This window comes from Anabrus simplex, chromosome 2 (assembly GCF_040414725.1).
Source record: "Anabrus simplex isolate iqAnaSimp1 chromosome 2, ASM4041472v1, whole genome shotgun sequence".
Taxonomy (NCBI): domain Eukaryota; kingdom Metazoa; phylum Arthropoda; class Insecta; order Orthoptera; family Tettigoniidae; genus Anabrus; species Anabrus simplex.
The window spans coordinates 168,879,428-168,901,413 of NC_090266.1; the positions used below are offsets into that span (position 1 = coordinate 168,879,428).

Consider the following 21,986-nt stretch of genomic DNA (forward strand, 5'->3'; position numbering starts at 1 on the left):
AATCTTGTTTTGTTATAGTCAGATTAAAAATGAGGAATCATTGCTGATCAGTCCTGAAATACATGGCGACTTATGGAATATATACGAAAGGTCGAAATATGAGAATAAATATGGAATAATATCCCTGATGGTAATAGTTATGAGATGGAAAATAGAGTCTTGAGGACTATGTTGTGCATATGTCGTATTTGTGATTATGAGAACGACAGAATGAATTAATGCAGTTGTGGAGCCCGCGCGGAAAAGAACGAGGCTATGTTGATATAAAATGCTACGTGGAAGAAAGGAAAATAATGAGTTAAAAATAGGAATTGAATATAATCAGTTCAAGAAGTACTGGGTTTTAAGTCTACGACAGAATACGTATGACAATTATAGGCGGAGGTGTTAAGTACGCTAATATTACCAGGGATGATGTAATTCTCGGAGATATTCCAAATATGGGGCCGAGTTGAAGCATGAAAACAGAGCGGGCTAGCAATGAATATTTTGAAAGTTATATGGTGATCATTGTGATGTGTATTTTCTATTCATTTTTTTTTTGAAGTTTTGAATATCAGTTTCAGACATTATGTCTTGTGTTATGGGATTGCCACCAAAATACCCCTCAACGTTTAGGAAGTTTGTTGTCGTCAGCGAGGTTTTGCATTTTGTAAATTGCGTATTTTTGTTATTTTTCGATGTAGGCGTGGATCACGTTATTTTTTGAGATTTGTTCGTCCTTTTTATTATTTTTCATTTTAATGTTTTTATTTTACCGTGTTTTAAGCGTAGACACTTTTGTATTTTGTGAATTAAGTGTAGGTGTAGTTAGGTTATGTTTGTATTTTGATTTCTTCTTTTTTGAGCACTATTTTCAACAGTGCCGTGTGTATTTTGTAAATTAGAATTTCAAGGGTTAGTTTAATAGGACCACGTGGTATTCACAGTCAAAATCAATTACAGCAGGTTCTTTACGCAGACATGAAGGCACCGTAAATAAATAAAATTGGATGCCACTACCAATTTAATTATGCAAATGAACCGACCTTTGGTAAGAGGTTATGTGAACAAAGCCGCAAATTGATTCAATAAGATGGAATCTGCCTCCATCAGGTATAAATTAACACAATTTGGTTAGTCTGAGTAAAATATAGACAGCGGCAAGTAAGATAATAATGATGTAAAAAGCCTAACTTTTATTTTTGTTTTGAGTGTCCGGAACTATCACAGGAAGTTAATGTAAGGTGTATCATGGCAGAATAATAATTAATTTAATTTGTATTGAAGCACGGTTTTTGTGATGATTTTTCGTTCGGCCACCCATTATTTTACGTGGCAAAGTTTATATAATTTGAAAGTGATATTTTTACGTAACGAAAGTGTGTTCATGGGTTTTTCTTTCTTTCTTATTTGATTTTTTTACATAATTATGGTTGTTAACAGTTGGGTGACTTGTAGATTGATAAGTCTGGAATTGTGAATTTAAGATACCCATTAATGATCTCAGATTATTTAATTATAAATTATACATTTCCATTTATTTACAAGTTCAGTTTGAATGTAAATCTGAGATATTTTTCATGGAGTGGTGAATCTTGGTAGACCACTGTTTTCTTCCATAGTAGCGTCAATCGCCGTTGAGGTTATTAGTTCATGGTGATGCTTATTATTTTAATTTGTGACCTACATTCAAGTTCGTGTGAGGTTAGATTGTTTGGGAAGATTTTGAGTTTTGTTACTTTCAGTTATTTTTCTTAAAATCCATTTTATTTCACTTCGTTTAAATTTTTTTCTTTTGCAATTTTGTTAATAAATTTTGTTCATTTAAATTCGATTCAGTCTTGGGTAACGTTATTTGTAGTCAGCTGACCCGCCGTTATTTTACTTCCTCACCCCCATTTTGTTCGTTGCCCGACAACCTCGAGGAAAGCTGAGGGACGTTCCACACCCAAGGAGAGAGAGAGTCTACGTGAGCGGTAAGTTTTGTTTTGATGTTTGCATGTATAGGAGCAGCCGGAGCAACAGTCAGTCAAGAGGAGCACCGATACACATGCCTTGAAAAGGGCACACTACTCAGTTGACTTTCTGAGGCTGAGTGGACCCCGTTCCAGCCCTCGTTCTACTTTACAAATTTCTTGGCAGAGCCGGGAATTGAACCCGGGCGTCTGGGGGTGGCAGCTAATCACAGTAACCACTACACCACAGAGGCGGACTCCGCAACCTAATAATTTCCGAAAAACTGATGAATCTCCGATTCCAATACAACGCATATATACTTGGAGCCACATCGCAGACAACCGGAGCGGTGGCCGATTGGTCGTCGTACTTATTATTTTTTTTTGCTGTTAGTCTTTGCTGATCGGTCATTAAACACGTACTGCAATAATAGGCCTATCCCTATTTCACATATCTTTGCTAGCGTGCTCGATGACTCACAATGAACTAATAAGTAACTACTTTCCTGGCCGTTTTCTATTCACGAGAGAGGGAGGGGAAGAGAGGTATGTATCCAGCAGTAACTGTGAGAACGTAGACAATAAAGTGTACAACAATTTGCGTAATATTTCTTTCTTTCCTTCTTTCTTCCGTTCTAAATTCGTTTACCCTCCAGAGTTGTATTTTCCCTCGGACTCAGCAAGGAATCCGACTTCTTCCGCCTCAATAGCAGTGTCCTAGAGCGTGAGACTTTTTGTCGGAGGGATACAACTGGTAAAGAGGACCAGTACCTCGCCCAGGCTGCCTCATCTGCTATGATGAACAGGGGCCTTGTGGGGGATGGGAAGATTGGAAGGGATAGACAAGGAAGAGGAAAGGAATCGGCCATGGCCATAAGCTAGGTACTATCTCGGCATTTGCCTGGAGAAGAAGTGAAAAACCACGGAAGACCACTTCGATGATGGCGTAGGTGGTAATCGAACCCCTCTCTACTCAGTTGACCTCCCGAGGCTGAGTTGACCCCGTTCCAGCCCTCGTACCATTTTTCAACTTTCGTGGCAGAGCCGGGAGTCGAACCCAGGCCTCAGAGGGTGGCAGCTAATCACACTAACCACTACAACACAGAGGCGGACTACGTAATATTTCTTTGTTTCTTTCTTTCTTTCTTTCTTTCTTAATCTGTTTACCCTCCAGGGTCGGTTTATCCCTCGGATTCAGCGAGGGATCCCACCTCTGGCGCCTCAATGGCAGTATCCTGGAGCGTGAGACTTTGGGTCGGGGATACAACTGGGAGGGAGGACCAGCACCTCACCCAACTGGCCTCACCTGCTATGCTTATCAGGGGCCTTCTGTTGGGGATGGCATGATTGGAAGGAATGGGCAAGGAAGAGGGAAGGAAGCGGCCGTGGCCTTAAGCTAGGTACTGTCCCGGCATTTGCCTGGAGGAGAAGTGAGAAACCAATGAAAACCACTTCGAGGATGGCTGAGGTAGATATCGAACCTCCCCCTCTACTCCGTTGACCTCCCGAGGCTGAGTTAACCCCGTTCCAGCCCTCATACCACTTTTCAAATTTCGTGGCAGAGCCAGGAGTCGAACTCGGGCCTCCGGAGGTGGCAGCTAATCACACTAACCATTACACCACGGAGGCGTCTGCGCAATATTTTTATTCGCATTCTTATCTTTACGTTCCCTGCGCGGCATGATGAGGATGAAATGATGATGAAGACGACACATGCACCCAGCCTCCGTGCCAGCGAAATTAACCAATGATGGTTAAAATTCTCAACCCTGCCGGGAATCGAATCCGGGACCCCTGTGACCAAAGGCCAGCACGCTAACCATTTAGCCATGGAGCCGGATGGAAGGAAGGTGTCTAGTCTGAATAACGTGAATACCGATAAGATTATTATTGGTTAAATTTTTATTTTTGAGGATCATTGTTGCAGTAGTGGTCATGTCATAGAGATCACCGTGAAACCCACAACAGTAAACAGTCGTCCGATGTCCCTCCCCTTTTCTCACCAAGTCATGCAGAGAGCCGAGAAAATGATATGTGTAACTCATTGGTGGATCGATACATCATTCATCAGCCATGCCTACTTGAAAAATGAAAATCCACAGCCTGTTTCCAGTCATTCGACCGGGTCAGGAAAGGAATGAATGAAGCCCCCATCTAGCGGCGATGATAGGAATTGTGCCGGCTGTCGAAGCCTGTCGCACTCCTCTGGGGCAGTGATTAATAAATGACAGATGAAAAGAAATGATATTGGAGAGTGTTGCTGGAATGAAAGATGACAGGGAAAACCGGAGTACCCGGAGAAAAACCTGTCCCACCTCCGCTTTGTCCAGCACAAATCTCACATGGAGTGACCGGGAGTTGAACCACGGAACCCAGCGGTGAGAGGACGGTGCGCTGCCGCCTGAACCATGGAGGCTCTAGCCATGCCTACTTGCAGAGTATCAAAAACGTATCTAGTAACTTGTGTTATAATTATGATGTCTGTAGTAATGTGGCATATTTATAGTTACTGTAATTAAGATGGGGGGGAAATGGCTATGGTCCTCATCAAAGGCACCATTTAGCATGCGTTGAAGTGGGAAAACCACGAAATACTATTTAAAAGATGTCCGAATTTGGGATTGGAACCCATTTGTTTCTCGAATCCATGCACTATGATCACTGGGATTCATCACAAGTTTTTTCTTCTGCACAAAATGAAGATGGCCACAATACTCCTCAAATTATTCTAAATTTAACAACTATCTCTACCACATATCTCATATGTATATGAGGAGAAGGGACCCACCCTAGCTCGTTTGGGTTTTTACTTTTATCTTTTAACAACTTGATTTACGTCGCACCGACACAGATAGGTCTTATGGTGACGATGGGATAGGAAAGGGCTAGAAGTGGGAAGGAAATGTCCGTGGCCTTAATAGAGTTACAGCCCCAGCATTTGTCTGATGTGAAAATGGGAAAACACGGAAAACCATCTTCACGGCTGCCGACAGTGGGGTTTGAACCCACTATTGCCGAATTCAAGCTCACAACTGCGCGCCCCTAACCGCACGGCCAACTCGCTTGGTTTTCAGCCGTGGTTTAAGGCTGGATACACTTCCTGACGCCACGTGATTTTTCAGGTGAAATTCCCACCCAACAGTTGCCGGAATTCGATCCCCGATCATCTGGGTGACAAATTAGTAGGTAAGTCGCTGTGGATTCACGCCTTCCAGACCTAAATTGATAAAGTGCTTTGAATTATTCATCGTAGCTCTAAAATTAATTTCTGAATTTTCAAGAAAGGGGCTGAAGATTTTGGTGGGATTTAGGGGCAGCAGAACGTTAAATCCGTCCCTGGGAATTTTCCTATATTATGGTTATAATATCGTATTTATCGAGTATTATTATTATTATTATTATTATTATTATTATTATTATTATTATTATTATTATTATTATTATGGGGGTGCGAGAGAAGACTCTACGAAAGTTGTATATCACTTTGAGATTTTACATCCGGGTGTCTCCTGGGAAACGGATTACATTTCCTAGATAATTTGTGTAACTCATTGGTGGATCGATACATCATTTATCAGCCATGCCTATTTGGAAAATGAAAATCCACAGCCTGTTTCCAGTCATTCGACCGGATCAGGAATGGAATGAATGAAGCAAAGAAGTTAATAATTATGAGTTCGAATCAACGGCACTTTTCAGAGTCAGCCCTCACTGTAATATCTATTAACATCGAACGCATATCATCGTGCAAAGAACAATTACTACATGATCTATATCGAAACAAGTATTGCGATGTATTGTGTATTCAAGTCACCCAGAGAGAATTTTTTTTTTGCTATTGGTTTCACGTCGCACCGACACAGATAGGTCTTACGGCGACGGTGGGACAGGAAAGGGCTAGGACTGGGAAGGAAGCGGCCGTGGCCTTAATTAAGGTACAGCCCCATCATTTGTCTGGTGTGAAAATGGGAAATCACGGAAAACCATCTTCAGGGCTGCCGACAGTGGGGTTCCAACCTACTATCTCCCGAATACTGGATACTGGCTGCACTTAAGCGACTGCAGCTATCGAGCTCGGCCCATAGGGATACACGTTAGAGACGTTATAGAATACCTGCAATGAAACGTGTTGCCGAATGACCCCATGCTCAATATGGCAGTGCTAATTTTGTAAAACCCCAACTCCATGTTGAAATCCAGATCTCCTTTTTGTTAGTGAAACCATGGTTCAACTATGTTCAAAATCTGTATATCCACCGTATCCAAATACCCTACGTAAACCGATAATGTGTCAATTTCTTCCCATTATAATGCCACAAGAAATGCATTTCAAACGCCGATACAATTTCAAAAAGGCAGACTGGAAAAAATTCCCTAACTTTTCAGACTAGAAGGTACGAAGTCTAGATTCTCTTCTTGAGAATTACGACTCCTTTGTTGATTAAGTGAAAACCTGCTCAAGGGCATCAATTCCTAGAATATGCAGAACGAACTACCTGCAAGAAATACCATCTACAGCCTTTTCCTTATTAGATGAATACCATAAACTCCATCAGCAAAATCCTTTTGGAAAAGAAGTCGTGCAACAGACAGCATTATCGCTTCGACCTCTGAGGCAAAGAGGAGCAATGGGTGAAGTTGCTATCAGAATGCAACGTAAACAGGAATAGTCAGAAAGCTTGGAGGCTTTTTCGGCGTCTGGCTAACGATCCTACTCAAACAATCACGCGAGCCACTATCAAAACAGATCAAATTGCACATCAGCTAAATGGTAAACCAGCTAACTCTTTTAAGATAAGAAAGAAGCCAGTCACTCAAGATACCAAAAGTTTACAGGAAAGCTTTTGTTATTGCCATCCTTAAGTCTGGTAAACACCAGAATGACTCGATGAGTTATAGACCCATTCCATTACTATGTCATCTCTGTAAGCTGCTCGAAAAGATCCTTCAAGGAATGATGGGACAAAATCAAACCTTATCTCATTTCTCATCAAGCAGGTTTCAGGGAAGGTAATAGTTGCACATCGCAGGTCCTAAAATTGACTCAACAAATCGAAGATTGTTTCGAAAACGGAATATAAGAGGTGCTGTTTTTTTCGATCTCTCGGTAGCCTATGGCACTGTTAAACATAGTATCTTTATGCTAAAACTCTCTACGAAATCACACATGACTGTCAGCTTACCTGTATGATCAGAAACCTCCTACAAAACATAAGGTTCTTTTCGGAATTCCAGGGAAAGGGAGGTAGGTAGATAATGCAGAAACATGAATTACCTCAAGGTAGTGTACCTACACCAGCACTTTTTAACATCTACACAAATCATAAACCATTACCCAAATTAACTCAGATTTTCATCTATGCTAGGACCTTGCTCTGACTGTTCAAGCTGACAGTTTTGAAGAGATTGAAATGATTTTAACTAGCGCTTTGAAAGATCTTACCACATACTACAGAAATAATCCATTGAAGCCAACTCCTGCAAAAACTCAAACTTATGTTTTCCATTTGAAAGTAAACAGGTTGCTAGATTACATCACATGGGGAGGGATCAAGCTAGCACATTGTGAGACCCCAAAATATTTCGGGGTTCCTTTAGACTGCTCACTTTCTTATAGAAAACGTTGTCTGAACACAAAGAAAAAAGTGGCTGCCAGGAAGCTGACTGGAACAACCTGGGAAGCATAGGCAGACACAGTGAAAACCTCAGCACTAACATTATGTTACTCGGCAGCAGAGTATGCTTGCCCAGTATGGTACAGTTCTTGCCATACCAAAGAAGTAGATGTGGCAATCAATGAAACGTGTTGCATCATCACAGGCTGTCTTAGACCTGCACCACGAGGAAAAATGTACTATCTTGCTGGCATCGCACCTCCTGATCTCTGACGTGAGGTAGCAGCCCGCAAGGTGAAGACCACATCATTAAAAAATCCCAAGTTTATCCACTGTATGGACTCCAACCAGCACCATCACGGTTACGTTCACGCACAAGTTTATTGAAGACCACACAGAAACTTGAAGGAACACAACAGCAAGCAAGACTCACTTTGTGGTGAGCTAGGGTTGAGCATCTTGGACAATGGAAAACACCTCCTGAAGAATTACCAGCTGGACATATGGAGTACTGGACGATTTGGAGATCTCTAAATAGGGTACGCTCGGGTGTTACAAGGTGCAAGATCAATCTGCACAAGTGAGGATATTCGGTGGATTCTGTTTTGTGTGGTTGTGGTGAAGTGCAGACTACGGCCCATCTGCTAGAATGTCATCTTTGTCCTGCCACATGTACCGAGAACGAACTGCTTGAGGCGATAAGGAACGCAGTCGACGTTACTAGCCCCGTGGTTTAGGGGTAGCATGCCTGCCTCTCGCCCGGAGGCCCCGGGATCGATTCCCGGCCAGGTTAGGGATTTTTCTCTCGACATGAGGGCTGGTTCGAGGTCCACTCAGCCTACGTGATTAGAATTGAGGAGCTATCTGACGGTGAGATGGCAGCCCCGGTCTCGACAGCCCAGAATAACGACCAGGAGGATGCATCGTGCTGACCACACGGGCCCTCGTAATCTGCAGGTCTTCGGGCTGAGCAGCGGTCGCTGGTCAGGCCAAAGCCCTTTCAAGGGCGTAAGTGCCGTGGGGGTACAATATGAACCTTTGGTGTACAGTTTATTTTTATTTATTTTCATCTTTTCTATTGACATTGTTTGTACATCTTTATATCCAGGGTTATTCACCTAACATGATACACGGAAATAACTCCTAAACCATTAAAGATATCAGAATTCTGTTTTCATATTCGTAAATGGTACGCAGGGTCTTGTAAAATAACGTGCTACTTAGTCTCATGGGGTGATTAACAACCGAGATATTGATACTAACTCCATATTTTTAAATGGAACAGCACAAATTCATACAGCTGATTTAAAAGTTCATCTGCGTACAAGTTCAAATATGTGAGTATTTTCAAAATCGGACAATTACTTTTTGAGGTATAAGTAAGAACAGCTTGTGCTGTTTTGCATGCCGCATTAGACGGCGTGAAGTCGAGCAAGGACATATTGAGGCGCAAGCAGTTTCCTGGGAGTGAGTTCAGCCACAGAATGCATACCAGGCATGTAAGCACCTCGTACACATGTGATGGGTGTGCAAAGTGTGTATGATAGACGAACACATGACAGGGCAGAAAGGGTTGATGTGTTTAAAAGGAATAAAATAAGTACTTTGCCTTGAAAGGAACATAACGAAAGCTATAATTGTCACTGGTTTTAGTATACAGTACATACTACTGTATGAGTTGAGAAATAAACATAACACAAAACACCGGAAGACCACCTTTTAGAAAAGCAAATGGTCAGAGCTGATCGTGGTGAGATGGCAGCAACACTATTATTTATGTTTTATTTTACACGCATTAATCTCCGCAGAGTTCCAGCGCGACTGTAGTGCATTCGGGAGAACGTAGGTTCGAGTCCTGCCTCGCCCAACCTGAAAGTGATTTTCATGGTGTCCCATGTTCAACACCAGGCAAATACCGGATAGGTACCTTTGTGATAGGCCACGGCCGACTTCCTTTCCAAATCCTTCCCATTCCCATCCGTGAGAAAAAAACGCTAAACTGAGCGCAACCTATTACATGTCAAAACAAAACAATACAACTTTAATCTCCCTTCCTCGTTGTATGTTTGCCAGTCATACAATAACGTTGCACACCCAGGGTATGTTACGGTACATCACATTATGTTTACAGTACATCCCTGGCATCCGTTCTGTGGCTGCAATCAAGGCCAGGAAGCAGCTTGCGCCTCAATATGTCCTTGCCCGACTTCACGCCGTCTGATGCGGCAGCAAAACCGCGCATGCTGTTCTTATTTATATCTCAAAAAGTAATTGTCCGATTTTGAAAATACTTACATATTTGAACTTGTACGTAGTTGATCTTTTAGGCCAGCTGTATGCATTTGTGCCGTTCCATTTAAAAATATGGAGTTAGTATCAATATCTCGGTTATTAATCACCCCATGAGACCAAGTAGCACGTTATTTTACAAGGCCATGGGTACCATTTACGAATATAAAAACAGAATGCCGATATCTTTAATGGTTTAGAAGTTATTTCTGTGTAACATGTTAGGTGAATTATTCTGTATATGTTGTATGTAACTTTGCTTCTGACACTGTATAAATAATACTAATAATGATGTGGCTGACTGGTTTTGGCAAATCCTTACTCGTTGATGATCAAATTTCCAACACCAGCTCAATACTGTACGTTCCTACACACATCCTTCATACGACGGTTATCAGTATGTCTGCTTCTCTAACGCCATCTGCTACCATAAACTCAATAACCCACGCTGCGTAATTCCGACATTACCAGATTTCTTCCTGACATCCCAAGTTCGATCCTGGTTCAAATACATCAGCCCCGTCCTGTGGGACAAAATTCCGACACCTCGGCGTCTAAGTAAAGCGTAAAAGTAGTTAGTGGGACGTAAAACCATTATTATTATTGTCTGTCTGTCTGTTTGTCGGTTAGGTCATCAGCCCAGAGGCTGGTTGAATCCTCAAATAGCACCACAAAAGTTATGCGGTTATAAAAAAGTGCAAAAACCGACGAGCGCGCCAAAATCTGGCGTACTAGGCAAGATGAGTGAGGTAGTTTGCCACTGCTTTACTCACTGGGCCAGAAGGTGCTATTGCAGCTCGACTTACGCTATGAGCAATACGTTTCATAACGACCAGACACAGTGGTCGTGCTCGGAATGTCTTTACTCAGCACCACCCATACCCCAGCAGCTTCCATATTGTCACAGCCATGGATGAGACTGGGACTTTGGTGGAAGCTACACTTTGCTCTGGCCTGTGCCAAGGGACAGATGCAAAAGTAACTTACTGCATCCATCAAGAAGTGGCTTATTATTATTATTATTATTATTATTATTATTATTATTATTATTATTATTATTATATTCGTGATATACAGTACGCAACTATCCACCGACGCACGCGCAATGTTCTCCTTCTTTGAATAACTTCGCTCGTACTAAAATATTAGTTTTATTTTGGCAACCCTTATATATTAACCTCGCCTCGCATCTTATTTAATTTTCTGAATCCGTCTCAAAAGCCCCCTCTCACCCTATTACTTATTTCTGGTTTCGTGTCTGGGCCCCGTCCATTTCTGTTTATACTCGTACAAATTCGACTCCATCGAAAACGAACCCCTTTCATGTCTGTGATGTCACATGTACCTTGCATGCAGAACCTTGCATACATCGAGTAGAGTACATCACTCGAACTGCCACACATCTCGTGTTCATGAACTAATTGTTCAGGTTTTAACCGTGTATCCTTGTGTCCTTTCAATGTGACTTAATACAGCTGAAAAAATAGCTAAGAAGAGAAGTGAGCTAATATCTCGTTCTCGGTCATCTTAGATGTGGTTTTCTACTTCGATTCCAGGTCAGTGCCGGGATGGCACCTTGCATATAGGCCGTAATTTTAACCCGAGTCACACAGGTCCTTAGACGGACTCCCCGTGCATTAAGTACACGAGGCTATTAAGTATTATGTCCCAAGTCCTTAAAATGAGAAAAAAAAATAGCTCCAGCTCGTCAGCTGGTCTCATGAAGTTGAATGACCCCTGTTCCATCCCTCAGTCCAGAATTGAAACCCCTAAATTTACTACAAATGGATGAACGAGAATGGTGTTCCACGTAATTTCTCTCATCAGTGAGCTTCAGGCTCTCAAATCAATTGCAAGATCCTAATGCAAAGAATGTCATTGTGATTGCAATCTTAATGTCTTATGTGCTTTTATTTTCTTTACGTGTCTGGCTCCATGGCTAAGTGGTTTGCGTGCTGGCCTTTGGTCCCACCGGTCCCGGGTTCGATTCCCGGCAGGGTTGGGAATTTTAACCATCTTTGAGTTTCGCTGGTACGGGGGCTGGGTGTTTGTGTTGTCTTCATCATCATTTCATCCTCATCACGACACCCAGGTCGCCTACGGGAGTCAAATCAAACGACCTGCATCTGGCGAGCCGAACATGTCCTCGGACACTCCCGGCACTAGAAGCCATACGCCATTTCATGTCATCTTCTTCACGTCCAATTTATGGCTTTTTAAACGTAAACTAGAAACCACTTTCCGTTCGTTACTGGAAGCTCTGATAGACTATAACTGTAAACCCTGTCTATAGTTCAGCGCGTGAAAACAGTACATTGATTACACATTTCATTTCGGAAAAATATTCAAGTTCGTAATCTTAGGCGACTCACTCCGTATCTGGGACCTGCACGGAAAGTAAAATAGCTCTTGGTCATTTGCTTAAATCCTGCTTGAAAATCTTGAAAACAAGTACAATTCTAGTCTGTTACATGCTTCGGGGATAAAGGACATAACCTTCATAAATGAATCATTTGAAGCTAAAAACATTGAACACATGACCATTCCATGAAAGGAAACCAAATGTTCCGAGATTCCTGAAACGTAACGTATGCCAATAGAAATTATAAAATATATCAGTAGATGAGAGAGGTTTACAGAAGAACAAACAACAAAAACATATCCGTGTTACAACAACCCATTAGGGTCTTCACCTGCCAAGACGACAGCTGCCCAACTAGATGGCCTGCAGATACTGGAGTATCAGCGTAACGACTTCCTCAGCCTCTTGACTGGGTCCGCAGACTGCTTCTCAGCTGGGCTCACGAGGTTTAATGAACCCTGTTTCATCCCTTAATCCAGAATTGAAACCCCTGAATTTTCCACGAATGGAACCTGTGGCCTATGCAGGACTCTACTTGTAAAAGGGGGTTTCCCAGCCGTGACGATAAAAGCGTGCTTGGTTCACCTGGAAAAGTATGGAATGGATTATCCGTTGGGAAGTCGAATAAGAAACGAGACTTCCACTATTGGAGAATAGATTGGAGTTCACTCAGCCTCTAACAGAAATGAGTGCGAGATAAATTCCTGCGGGCAAGGGCGACCGTACATAGAACAATGCACTACATCTCTCTTAGAGTCGGCGTTAAGACCTTTACCTTACACAACATCCGCTTTTTATAGCAATGGTGATGTTGATGTCTCAAAGTCAGGACGTGGCCATAACCGAACAAAACAAAAACAAATTATAAAGAAAATAAATTTCTTCGTCCTTTATTATTATTTTTATTATAATTATTGTGCTAATGATTACAATGACGATTGGCAGCAGCAGCCTGACGGCACCTAATACCACTTATGTCTGTTATGGCATTCAGGGACGTTATCCATCCGTATCATCTCAATTGACGTCACAAGTCTGAATGAACGCCGTTCCAAGGCAGTATACCTAGGAAAAATTCACCAAATTTGGCAGAATGAAACTCAAGACCACTCTTACTGTAAGTGAAAAGTGGTGTGTTTTCCTACATTACGCTCATGATTTAACAGGCAAATACACTTCAAATAATTATTAAAACAGCTTTACCATCCCCCAGGCTACACATGCAAATATATTTTCCAGCATGCAAAACTTACCTATTTTTATACACTTAATAAACCATCTTGGCCTTGAAGGTAACAATCCCAACCACGATGTCCTCATAAAACAGCTGTTTCCTGATCAGTTCACAGTTCTTTCTGGATGGAGATATTAGCTAATACCATGAGTCTTTCTTGCGATGGTGTGTTTCTTGTATACAACTTGTTCAATTTAAGCAAGAAAATATTTTCTCCACTGAAATACTGGTTGAAGCTTGAATCGTTAACACTAAAGAATATGTAGAGAATGTGTTCCATCAAACATAACTCATCATGTTCCCGGAACACTTAGCTCTTACTTGTTGCCTTAATACAGTACAGCACCAATTACGATTTGAAAACAAAGTCGATTTAGAATATTTTCACTAAAATGAACAAGAAACAAGCTTGATCTTTCCCTTCGTGCATTAGGAAAGTGTTTACTTTCAATGTAAATTTCAGATGTTGGGCAGAATATTTATGGTTATGTACAGCTCGTGATATATTCTTAAATTATGAAATCCTATCCTTATTCCATATATTGTAATTCTTGCTTAACCCTTTAACCGCCAACATCCGTAAGAGTAGAAAATTTTACGTTAATGTAATAATAATAATAATAATAATAATAATAATAATAATAATAATAATAATAATAATAATAATAATAATAATATTGTAACCGTAATATTGTAGATAAGGCTCTATCTTTTTATATATAGCATAGGAAACACCACCTCTCTAAAATAATGCAGCTTTTGATAGTAAAACTATTTTTTTCTTACCGGTTTTTTATCATGAAATACTTTTTTCAAAGAAAGGAAATATTTATTTGAATTATCACTTCATAAAATAATTATTTTTTAAATAAAGGTGCATTAATTTACATCAATACAATGTCCGAAGCATTGCCTTCGAAACAAAAAAATGCCCACCCAATTTACATAAATTGAACAGAAGTTATTACGAATAATTTACTGCAAGGTAAAAAGTGCTCATTAGGCCTTGGCGGTATAGGACATGGACACCGCGTATGAGGCCGGCGGTCAAAGGGTTAAAGCAAACAAGACCAACAAAACATCTTTCTAAGAGAGCTGCTACGCAGCCAGGGAAATCCGGCAAACTAAGAAACATTGCAATGAACAGTATGATTTAAAGTTCTTTTCTTCTTGACGTTAATTGCAATTATAAATTACTTCATAGTCTCTCAAGATCACCTACACAACACAAAATGTTCAATGGAACTGGCCAGCGATTGAGCTAAGAATAACAAAAGAAAGTTGTGGAAGGAGGGGATGGCCTTCGCCTTGAAGTAATGTAGAGAATTTTACCAGACCTTCCGGAGGGGAACGACGGGTGGTTTGTGAAATTCTTTCTTCAGCTTTAATTCTATGATCATTCAAGGACAACATGCTTGAGGCAATATGACGTCACTTGTTATTATTAACCAGCCGTTTACTCCAATACGTCGTCAATCGTTCAGCATTTCTCGCATTCAGTCAGGCACGAGAAACTTTACAAAACTCGGACTTGGTAATTCAGATGCAGCTCCTTTTTCAGCAATATAATGTATTCCTGAAAGTTGTACAGATACCGGAACTGATTTTATCCGAATTGCCTCTTGCAATAGTCCAATGTTTTTCAGAAATTTTATAGAAAATTCTGACGTACAGACGCTCGAAAAAGTAAAATGAGTGTCTGGTATTGTAGAAGGTCCTCACAGGAACACTTTTCTCAGAAGTAACTGAACCTAAAGATAGAATGTGTGTTCTGGTTATCCACAGGGTTTATATCTACATGGGAGGTGAAATGTAATTTGATAATAATTAAATTAAGCCTGGTAAAATGTGAGGACTATAAAATACCTTACGCACATTCTTTTTTCTGAGCGACTATACATTTTTGAACATGAATATTAACCTCAGTCAGTTACACATTGTAATGCATTTGTGAAATTTTATAATTATTGTGGACCGGGCGAGTTGGCCGTGCGCGTAGAGGCGCGCGGCTGTGAGCTTGCATCCGGGAGATAGTAGGTTCGAATCCCACTATCGGCAGCCCTGAAGATGGTTTTCCGTGGTTTCCCATTTTCACACCAGGCAAATGCTGGGGCTGTACCTTAATTAAGGCCACGGCCGCTTCCTTCCAACTCCTAGGCCTTTCCTATCCCATCGTCGCCATAAGACCTATCTGTGTCGGTGCGACGTAAAGCCGCTAGCAAAAAAAAAATATTGTGGGGTAGGTGTCTACAAATGTGGAGGTTATTATTCGTGTTGAAAATGAATCAGCAGGTACTTGCAACCTCTTTCTATGCTCTAACGGTCTTTAATTATCAAAAAAGTCCAACACATTCGAATATCTTGCAGTCTTCATCAGAGTTCCCACATGAGTCTTGAACCGAAAATTCCTCTTCCAGCTTGAATGCTTTCCTTGTTGGATATTTAGCCCTGTTTCCTCTGGTAAATACTTTTCGACCGTAAAATATCCATGTGGCTGGGAACATAATACACTCATTCTGTGAATTTCAAGAAGAATGCCTAAACAGTTCCGTTTCCGCTTGGATCCACTGTCCTGTCAAAACTACAAATCCATCCTGAAAATAATGGGTTGACTAACGCAGTTGTTTCATAACCAAACCTACTGGAAAAGATTCTGATGCCATCAGTTCTGCAGTATGTTCCCGGTATGAGACAACAATCATTTTATGTATAAAGGTATCCGAAGTTTTTATCGAGTCCTCAGCAGGAATTTACAGCACCGAACACTAAAACATATAAACACACCGGAAGGATTTATATTTTCTTAATATTATGGGTATAAATAATAGCCTATGAGGTGTAGGAATAGTAATACAAAGTACACCATTAAAGTGGGAAATTTTATCAATAAATATAAGTTTTATTTAGGTCATAACAAAAATTCCCACGTGGTGCATTCGTCCCTGAAGTACACAGAAATAGGTAATTCAGTTTGGCTATTAGATTCAGGTTGATATGTCACCGGCTCGTTTTTATTTTCTGGCTGTCATTGATAAGAAACTTAGATTACATTACAGTTTCAGACTTATTTTTTGCAAAACATCCTGTGACTACATTTTGTGTGGCCATCTTCTGAACAATCATACTCCTCCTGTAAATATCGCACACTGATTTGTTTCTGTGAATAAGGAATGACGCTGAAGGTACACAACATACATACATTATAAATACGATATCGTTACGTACATTATTCAGTCCGGATTATCAGAATAACGCACATTTCAATAAAGAGTGTGTAAGACACGTAAATTGATACTGAAAACTAAACAAAGTGGCATGGTAAATATTACATTACAAGTTCATACATGGATACGATGATTATGAAATGTTACTTCGGAATACCTCTTTGCTTCCATACATATTGATGATGTTTCCAGTAACATAAAGGGAGTGAATTATATTACATAGTGTTCTATACAAGATGAAAGAACAACCCGTAAACTGTGTGATACAAAATGTGTCAGGATCCATTTTCATTTCCCCACCTTTCACGAGGCCTACTATCTACTATAACCTCCTGTAGGCCTGCATTACCTGCAGTATCCACGCGCTCCTCAGATTGCTCGCTGTCACCTCTCTTTTTACCGATAGCTGTGTCTTTTGTGCTCATTTGGTCCCCGTGATTGGTATCACCTCGTAACAACGTCGTCCAGTCCGCAGACTGCCACGAAGAATCGTGTGAACTTCTATTCAATACTTCGGAACTGTTACTAGACTGTAGCAGATTTGTGTGTGACGACAAAGATGCGTAACTCGCTGGTATATGCAAGATCGATTTCACAGAAAGCTCTGTATCCTCTACCACTGTCCTTGATTTCGGTGCGTCATACGATGTACTTTCCTGTACTGGAATTTCTGATATCGATGAAAACAGGGAAGAGTCATCACTATCAGAAATATTTGATGGTGATGTGTCACTAATGCGCACAATTGTTGGCACCGTATTTGGAGCCTGGCATAGTGTTACGGGAGTGTGTCTTAATGGTTCAACTGTTTCATGGAAAGCAGGAAGCCGTATATTTGGCATACTTTGAGTTGATTTACTGTATTTTACTTTTGACATTTCGTTAGATGTTGGGTCTAGGACATCTTCACGGAATTTAATCCCTCTCAGTCTCCTTAAGAATCCACTACTGAATTTGTGTTGCCAAAGTGGTTTACCTTGCCAACGTTTTGTGTCAAATTCAGTACCAGTTATGTTGAGTACGCTAATTGTTGCCCTTCTCTCTTCATTTGTGCCAGGTTTGCTTGGTAGTTGAACTCTGCGACCTTCGGCGTTATTCTTATTCACAACAAAATGTGGTAAATTAGTACTTATGGAATCTTGTTGTGAATGATGATGATCATGAACGAGTGATGTGTTCGATAGACTCCCAGAAACAGATAACTGAAGATCAGGGCTTATTCTTGGGCTCTGACTTCCCTGAGTATGTTCTAATTTTGTATTGCACGATTTACAATATATCTGGGGAGAAGCTCCGACATCTTCTTTCATAGATGGAGTGTCACAACTGAGACTCATTCGAGATGAGTCGGATCTTGGCATTACTGGAACTACATCAACTGTGCGTCGTCTTGATTTTTCAGATTTATTATAATTAGCTGCGTCATCCGTCATTGGTTTCCATCTCACACCCTTTTTACGATTACTTCCAGTAGAAAGGCGGATGTGTGCTAACTTAGGACAACTTTTGACCTTTGTAACATGGCCCTTCTTCAGTTCCTTTCCTGTCTGAAAAAGTTTTTCTCTGCTCTCAAATCGTGGAGATGGTGGCAAGTATTCACTGACGTTGGCTGTTTCATATGAATCTAGTGATACTTCGGAAGTTTGCCTTTTATAACTTAGCCTTTGCAAATATTGATGTAAGGGTTCATTACCTTTCCCAGTCATATTGGTATCAGGATTTAATGCATGATTACTGTCATTAATGTGTTCACCATCAGCACCAATCAACAAAGAGGACGAGTTATTGCAACTGTGAATTTCTATAGAACGGTCTGAGCACTGAAGACTAGTGTCCATCAGACCCAACGTTGAAGAACTTGGCCATGCAGCTGTACGGTATGATTCACTTATTGACGGATTCTTCACAGGTAAGCTCTCGGATCTGCTTAGTGGCCTAGCTGGTTTCACAGGAATGTTGTGCCTCGTAGAATCTCTGAAAGTAAAGTATAAATTATCGCATGAGAGAAATTCTGAAACAAAGAAAGGAAATTAGTTAAACGTTCAGCTTAATTTACTTATTTTGAATTTAAACCATACGATGTTTATAAACACATTTAAGAATCATCTGCGCCCTTCAAGAATGTGACAAAATATAAAAGTGAAGTGCCTAGTATCAAACATGGACAAAAGCCATTTTGTTAATTTTTCAGTAGAGCCACATTTTTGTTTCTCTATGTTAACCTCCTGATACGAGTGTGAAACTTTTTGTGTGCCATATTGCCAGCCCTATGAACAAGAAAACCATTCTCGACACTTAAGAATTTCATTCTAAGGTAATGTAAAACACGTTCAAATATGACGATGTCCATTTTTGAAACTAAGATTGACTTTTGTCCGATTTTGATACAAACGTCCATGTAATTTTCCACTTTTGAAACAAACTATCCCAATGTATTGAAACAAAGTTGCGGGATGACATTAGAATAAAGTTCTGTTTTAAACGAAATGTAATGACAATATGAAAGAAATAAGTTTAATCTTATACTTTGTTAACAACTAACATCAATCAATCAATCAATCAATCAATCAATCAATCAATCAATCAATCAATCAATCAATCAATCAATCAATCAATCAATCAATCAATCAATCAATCAATCAATCAATCAATCAATCAATCAATCAATCAATCAATCAATCAATCAATCAATCAATCAATCAATCAATCAATCAATCAATATTGATCTGCATTTAGGGCAGTCGCCCAGGTGGCAGATTCCCTATCTGTTGCTTTCCTAGCCTCTTCCTAAATAATTTCAAAGAAATTGGAAATTTATTGAACGTCTCCCTTGGTAAGTTATTCCAATCCCTAACTCCCCTTCCTATAAATGAATATTTGCCCCAGTTTTTCCTCTTGAATTCCAACTTTATCTTCATATTGTGATCTTTCCTACTTTTATAAACGCCACTCAAACTTATTCGTCGATTAATGTCATTCCACGCCATCTCTCCGCTGACAGCTCGAAACATACCACTTTGTCGAGCAGCTTTTCTTCTTTCTCTCAATTCTTCCCAACCCAAACTTTGCAACATTTTTGTAACGCTACTCTTTTGTCGGAAATCACCCAGAACAAATCGAGCTGCTTTTCTTTGGATTTTTTCCAGTTCTTGAATCAGGTAATCCTGGTGAGGGTCCCATACACTGGAACCATACTCTAGTTGGGGTCTTACCAGAGACTTATATGCCCTCTCCTTTACATCCTTACTACAACCCCTAAACACCCTCATAACCATGTGCAGAGATCTGTACCCTTTATTTACAATCCCATTTATGTGATTACCCCAATGAAGATCTTTCCTTATATTAACACCTAGATACTTACAATGATACCCAAAAGGAACTTTCACCCCATAAACGCAGTAATTAAAACTGAGAGGACTTTTCCTATTTGTGAAACTCACAACCTGACTTTTAACCCCGTTTATCAACATACCATTGCCTGCTGTCCATCTCACAACATTTTCGATGTCACGTTGCAGTTGCTCACAAACTTGTAACTTATTTATCACTCTATAGAGAATAACATCATCCGCAAAAAGCCTTACCTCCGATTCCACTCCTTTACTCATATCATTTATATATATAAGGAAACATAAAGGTCCGATAATACTGCCTTGAGGAATTCCCCTCTTAATTATTACAGGGTCAGATAAAGCTTCACCTACTCTAATTCTCTGAGATCTATTTTCTAGAAATATAGCAACCCATTCAGTCACTCTTTTGTCTAGTCCAATTGCACTCATTTTTGCCAGTAGTCTCCCATGATCCACCCTATCAGGTGCTTTAGACAGGTCAATCGCGATACAGTCCATTTGACCTTCAGAATCCAAGATATCTGCTATATCTTGCTGAAATCCTTCAAGTTGAGCTTCAGTGGAATAACCTCTCCTAAAACCGAATTGCCTTCATTCATCTTTTTCAGATCTTTCTCAGTGAGTCCAAAAGTCCTATCTGACGGCAAATATGAGTTTCCAATAACTGGAAATATCAGTTCTCATTTCTTTGCCTCATTCTCCAGCCACTTATAAACAGACACATTGTCAGGGCGCAGCTTGCTTTGAGATGTGCCTCTTGCAACAGACAGTTTGTAACAGTAGAGTTGTCTGGAATAATAAGCCGACTGATCACTTAATTTTGGCAAAGCAAGGATCTTTTGGCAATCATAGGACATTAAAAGACAGTCCTCCTCTTTTTTCTTCAGTTGTCGATAAAAATTCTCTGCTTGTTTTTTGTGGATAGTTCTCTTCAAAATTAAGGTTGTTCTTTCCTCTTCATTCTTTTCAAACTTAATACATTCCTCTAGTTTCAAGCATGTAGTGCACTCATCTGTGCATGGAGTAGAAAACCCGAAATTTAACCTGGTATTAAAAAATGTGCCTAAAGTAAGCTCTCTTTACTTGCAATTCCACTTATGGTGGACACTCCGGAACATTGCCTTCCATATTAAAAGAAAATATTTTCCCAAATACTTATGTTATAAGTAAAACACTGAAAAAACATGAGCACTAAACTTCCAAGCACGCACCGACAAGAGAATGTAAACAAATGGTCGCCATGCCAGTTTGATGTGACTTGTAGCAATCTGATTGGCTGAAACGGTCATGTCCGTTTTTAATATAAACTCTGTTTGGAGGTGTCCGATTATGAAAGAAACTGCATATTTCTTTGTTAAAAATAAAGTACAAATATTCGTTTATGAAAGACACGGGCCACTAATTCAGAGAGAGCATTAAAAATACTATAATTTTATATTCTTAACTCAATTTTGATATGGGTGGCGCATGTCCATGTTTGATATTAGGCACCTCAAGTATATGTGTACTGATAAGTGCGAGTTATTGTGCTTCAAATTGTACTGCATATCGGTCGAAAATCACTCGACTAATTTAAATTTAAATCAAATAAAAATCCAAAACATGTGGAATCTTTCTATTGTTAAACACTTCCAGAAATCGAAGTTTCTCTCGCATTTGAAAACATTGGAAAGATTTTTTTCTCTGGATAGAGTTTGCTTAAAAATCAGAGTGGTGATGAAATTCAGATAGTAATTCTGATATAAACATATGAAGAAAATGTTTTGCATCTTCAGCATATTGAGCCATTCATGCCACTTAACACAAACATAGGCGTGAGACATATAATTTTAACAAATTTTAACTGTAATAGTCATTATTCACCAACAGAAAATCGAGCGAATGTATGTTCAAGAACAGAACGTTGGTTTCTCAGTCCGTGTCATGCCCGCTAACTTCAGCACTTTTAATGTCCGGTAACTACATCCCA

General features: G+C 40.1%; 1 protein-coding gene across 6 annotated transcripts in view; it reads right to left on the reverse strand.

Annotated features, from left to right (window-relative positions):
* Nucleotides 1-16,315: 16,315 nt before the first annotated feature.
* The window catches only part of LOC136863966 (uncharacterized), a 458,924-nt gene continuing 453,253 nt past the window's right edge, over nucleotides 16,316-21,986 (reverse strand). For all 6 annotated transcript variants that reach the window (XM_067140427.2, XM_067140426.2, XM_067140430.2 and 3 more), the window contains one exon: nucleotides 16,316-18,635. In XM_067140427.2, coding sequence (XP_066996528.2) covers nucleotides 16,937-18,635 — 1,699 coding nt within the window. In that variant the 3' untranslated portion in view covers nucleotides 16,316-16,936. The remainder of the gene's footprint in view (nucleotides 18,636-21,986) is intronic.